The sequence below is a fragment of the Poecilia formosa genome, unplaced genomic scaffold (assembly GCF_000485575.1).
Source record: "Poecilia formosa unplaced genomic scaffold, Poecilia_formosa-5.1.2 Scaffold59, whole genome shotgun sequence".
In the NCBI taxonomy this organism is placed as follows: Eukaryota; Metazoa; Chordata; class Actinopteri; order Cyprinodontiformes; family Poeciliidae; genus Poecilia; species Poecilia formosa.
In genome coordinates this window covers 658,029-662,494 of record NW_006799998.1, presented here as the reverse complement: position 1 = coordinate 662,494, position 4,466 = coordinate 658,029, and the positions used below count along the sequence as shown (strand labels likewise).

The window sequence follows — 4,466 nt, the reverse complement described above, 5'->3', positions numbered from 1 at the left end:
TGTTTTCCGTACTGGCGAGAAATAAACTGACCAACCATAGATCTCTCTCATCCATTTTTATTTAATGAAGGACTGCACTCCAGAAAAACAAACCTATGCAATTCTTATTTTTATCTAGAGACAGTTACTATATCTTTGTATTCAGCAATTGTGTATCAAATCATTTTTTTTTCTTTTTAAGAAAACATAAATCCATTCTTCTATTGCATGTAAAATACTAAAATTGATTTTATATATATATATATATATATATACACATTTCCTTTATGTAAGATCCAAGTGAGAGCGATCTTTGGAGACATGTTAGCGTGGTCGTTGGATAATAACATCATACTCTGCTGAGGTATCACGTTTTTGCAGAGACACATAAGTTTGATCTTCAGTGAGTTTTGTTTTTTTTCTTGTGTTCCTTTGGAGAAAACAAACACGTTATTTCAACTGTACAGCCCATATACTGTAATTTGGCCTCAAAAGCATGAAATAAACATCATGTAACTTACCAAAGGTGCCAAATGTAGATCATACAGAAAACATGCACACTGAGTGAAACACCAGCAATGACCCAGGGAAGAACTCCAAAGACAGAAACATGTTTCTCATGATCAGCTGTAAAATGACAGAAATACATGTGAATTGGGGTTTCTGTGGAGCAGAGTTTGAATGAAGGGTTTATATACATCTGAGTTAAGGAAGCTTAAAAAGTTGATATGAGATGAACTCAAACATAATTTAAAATGTAATGTTTTGTTTTGATATCTGAATCTGCCCAAACATTACAAAATTATACATAAAGCACACTGTTTCTGATCTAAAAAGAGGAAATAAATATGCCAGATACACATTTAAAGAAAGTTGTACCTTCTTCTGACGGCTCTCGATGCACCATTAGGTTTTCTTTGACTTCCCAATTTTCATTGCTGCTAAAACATTCAACACTGATGTTGCCAGGGTTTCTAAGAGACAGGGTGCTATTGACAGTGTGGTTTGACACTATGTTGAAGACAGAGTACTCAGTGTGGTCCTTTAGTAGTGGCCATGTGATGATGGGTGAAGGAAACCCCTCACTGATGCATACACAAGTTAAGACCTCTGCATGTTGCACACACCCAGAGCCTTTCAGGATTTTTGCCAACACTGTAATCACATGTGTTTGCAACATATCTTATAGCTGTGGTATAGATATTTTACACTTCATATTTATAGAATTGGAAGAAAAACATTGAAGAAAAACACTAAGATAAAGAACATACTTACAGCTTACGTTCAGAGAAACTGACTTTTCTGTGGTTATGCCACCAGGGAAGCTGACCTCACAGGTTACATTGGTGTTGTTGTGCCTAGCTGAAGGTTTAAAGGTCAGAGTTGAGCTGTGTCTCTGTGTGACAGCAGTCAGATTGTCAGCTTTTAAAGCAATCATGCTTCCTGTGACGTGATAGTCCTCTGTTTTTCCTCTCCACATCCAGGTGATGGTAGGAGGAGACCCAGAGCAGAGACCAGGAGCAGTGCAGGTCAGAGTGACCTGCTGTCCCTCAGTCAGTGGAGGAACCATCACTGTGGGTCTCTGATATAGANTGGCACTGGAATATTACATCCTCACTTCAATCAGACTGTCAGATGGAAGCTGTGACTACAATGTGTCTTACCACCATCAGCATGTGAATGAGTGACTGTAGTGCAAAGCACTGTTGAATAATCTGGAAACAAGCTGGAATAAGTTTTCTGATGGCACCATAGTTGTAGATCTTAGCCAGATCTCTCTTGAAAAATAGATTTTTAATCTCAATGAGACACACCTGGTTAAAGAAAGGGTTACATTCATACATTACCATCATCCACCTTTCTGCAGGTTTAAGGTAGAGAGGGTGACAGCATCAACTTCCTCTAGGTTTCATCTGATAATCCATTGTTGACATAGCAGTCTTTCACAATGCTGCCCCCCTCAGGAAAAAGTATGTAAACGAAGTTTAGGGACTGATGTTTTCCTTGTGTAATAGAGATAAATTGTTGAGTTTTAAACATACAGTATATATATCAGCAAGCATCTGTCATGCAGCATGTGGAGCAGCAGCTCATCAGCAGCTTAGAGGAAATGATTTCATAAGATCACGGGAGAGACGAGTGTAGTGTCTGATAACAGATTGTATCTCAAGGCATCAACATATTTTTATGATCAGAGCTTTATTACATGTTTAAAACCTGTCAAAGTTGCAGGCTGCCATATATGGATATTTGTACTGGTAAAGATTGTTGTAGTTGCAACCTATGTATGAAAAAGTTTGCATCTTTGGTTAGTTCATCATGATTTCCATGTGAATTCATTCCTAAATAGTGTGTTGTTTTTTTATGCAGAAATGTGCATGCACTTTTTGGATTTTTTTTATTATCCTACACAGCTGCACATTTCTTTGAATCTGCTTATACTATATTAGAAAATTGTATGGCATTCCTTTACATATGATGTAAGTTTGCTCTTGCTGTGTCATTTGTTATTCTTACTTTCTGTTTTAGCATTTTTGTCTTTGTGTGAATCTACATATTTCAACTTGCCTGTTGCTGCTGGCTCACCTCAATTACCAAATTAAAAGACATTAAATGTTATTTCTATTCTACTCTGATATTTGTGTTGCACTCAGACTAGACCTTATCTCTGATGTGAGTGGTTTTACTCTGAACTGACCCATCTTAACACCTCCTCCTCTTCTACTTCCTCAGTTAATATGGTAAAATATGTAAAACATATCTGATAAAAGCTGCTGACACAACTTCCCAAATTACAAATGTATTTCAGTTGTTCAACCTACAAAGATGGAGGCAGGACTGTGCTCTTTCAAGGAACATTTTCTCAGTCACAATAGTATCAAAAGAGAAAAATGGTTTTGGAGATGTAATAACTCTTGATAATTTTATAAAGAAAAACCTTTGTTTTAGATGTACTCATTTGTTTGAATTATGAAAACAGTTTAAATTATGTACCAATATCAGCTTCATTAAAAATGACAACGGTCATGATCAAGAATGTTTATGTGTGAAATATTTGTAACAATTACAGATGCTGTCAGTTAATTCCTTAGATTTGATGACAAAGTTGCTTTGCTAATTTATTTAAAGACTCATGGCATAATAATAATACCAAACTTCTTAAATAACTGAAAAATTATTTGATTTTGGATAATCTTAATGTTGACCTTGCTTTCTGGAAAGCCATGCAGACATAGCATCACTATCTCTGATAACTTCTTTCTGTATGTATTGATGAAAAGTAGAAGAAATTTATTTGCAAGCTGTAAATTTAAAATGGAATCAATAAAGACTCTATTTGAAATCAAAACTATTTTGTTATATTTTGGGATTATGATGTTTTTTCTTTGATTGGTATGAATTCACCTACATTGTTACAACCCAGCTCAGCCAGGGGGAAGGAGAGGTAACATTAAAGAAACCCAGATGTTAAGGGTTTAACAGTTTAGGATTTATTGTTTGGGTTTAACAAAATAAAAAAGGTGGAAATTAACAATAATCAAGTTCGGGTCTTATAACCAAACGTAAATAAAACAAAATTCACAAAATAATCAGAGTTGTAAACCAAAGATCTTAACAACATTGGACTAAAAAGCAAAAATTAAACAAAAACAAACGACAAATCTCTCGTAGTTTACATATAAAACCCCCAGAGAGACAAAGCTATCAACACAGTTTACAAAAGCTCACAGACAAATAATGCTATTTAGAGCAGTCAAACACCAGCAAAGTGGCAAGCTGTCTAAACAAGGAATAAAGTCCACCTTCTCTCAGGAGATGGTGGCTATAAAAAGAGAGGCCTCATCAGGGATTGGTGGAGCTGACAATTGGTGAGCCAATCAGCTCTGCTGTAGGCCTCAGGGAGCAGCACAGGAGGAATAGGGCTGCATCCAGTTCCCAATGGAGTCATCCATCCATCCATCCATTTTCTTTACAGCCTTGTCCCTAGTGGGGTGGGAGGGATGCTGGTGCCGATCTCCAGCGAGACTTATTTATTGTGAACATGTTTTTGACAGATTAAAGTAGAACTGCAACAGCTGCATAATCTTTTATCCATACTTATCATGTTAGCAAAACAATTTCCTAATGCACATACACCATGCCCGCATGAAAGAAAAACAAAAATAAAAGTTTGGAAACTGCAAAGATTGAAATGTAACTAATAATAAGGTTAAGGATAAACATAAACAAGGTTTAGTTATACTTAAGGAAGAAACTTTGTTTCAGCAAATCTGTATGACAATAAAAGGGTAGATAATAAACATAAAAAAGACATTATACAAAGACAAAAACACCCCAATATATTCACCTTCAATTATTAAACCCAGAAGGGGAAAGGACAAAAATAATTACAAATAACAGAATATCATTCTGTTAGTATTTGTGATATATTGTATTATTATCCACAGATAATTATTCTGTCTATTCATCTGTATATTTAATCATTT

The 4,466-nt window shown here is 35.4% G+C and overlaps 1 protein-coding gene across 1 annotated transcript in view; it reads right to left on the bottom strand.

The window, feature by feature from the left end:
* Nucleotides 1-232: 232 nt before the first annotated feature.
* LOC103139301 (hemicentin-2-like) overlaps nt 233-4,466 on the bottom strand; it is a 10,639-nt gene continuing 6,405 nt past the window's right edge. Inside the window, exons 8-11 of the mRNA XM_016672328.1 lie at nt 1,255-1,577; nt 859-1,134; nt 501-606; nt 233-409 (exon numbers count right to left, since the gene is read on the bottom strand). Of these exons, the coding sequence (XP_016527814.1) occupies nt 304-409; nt 501-606; nt 859-1,134; nt 1,255-1,577 (811 nt within the window). The 3' untranslated portion in view covers nt 233-303. The remainder of the gene's footprint in view (nt 410-500; nt 607-858; nt 1,135-1,254; nt 1,578-4,466) is intronic.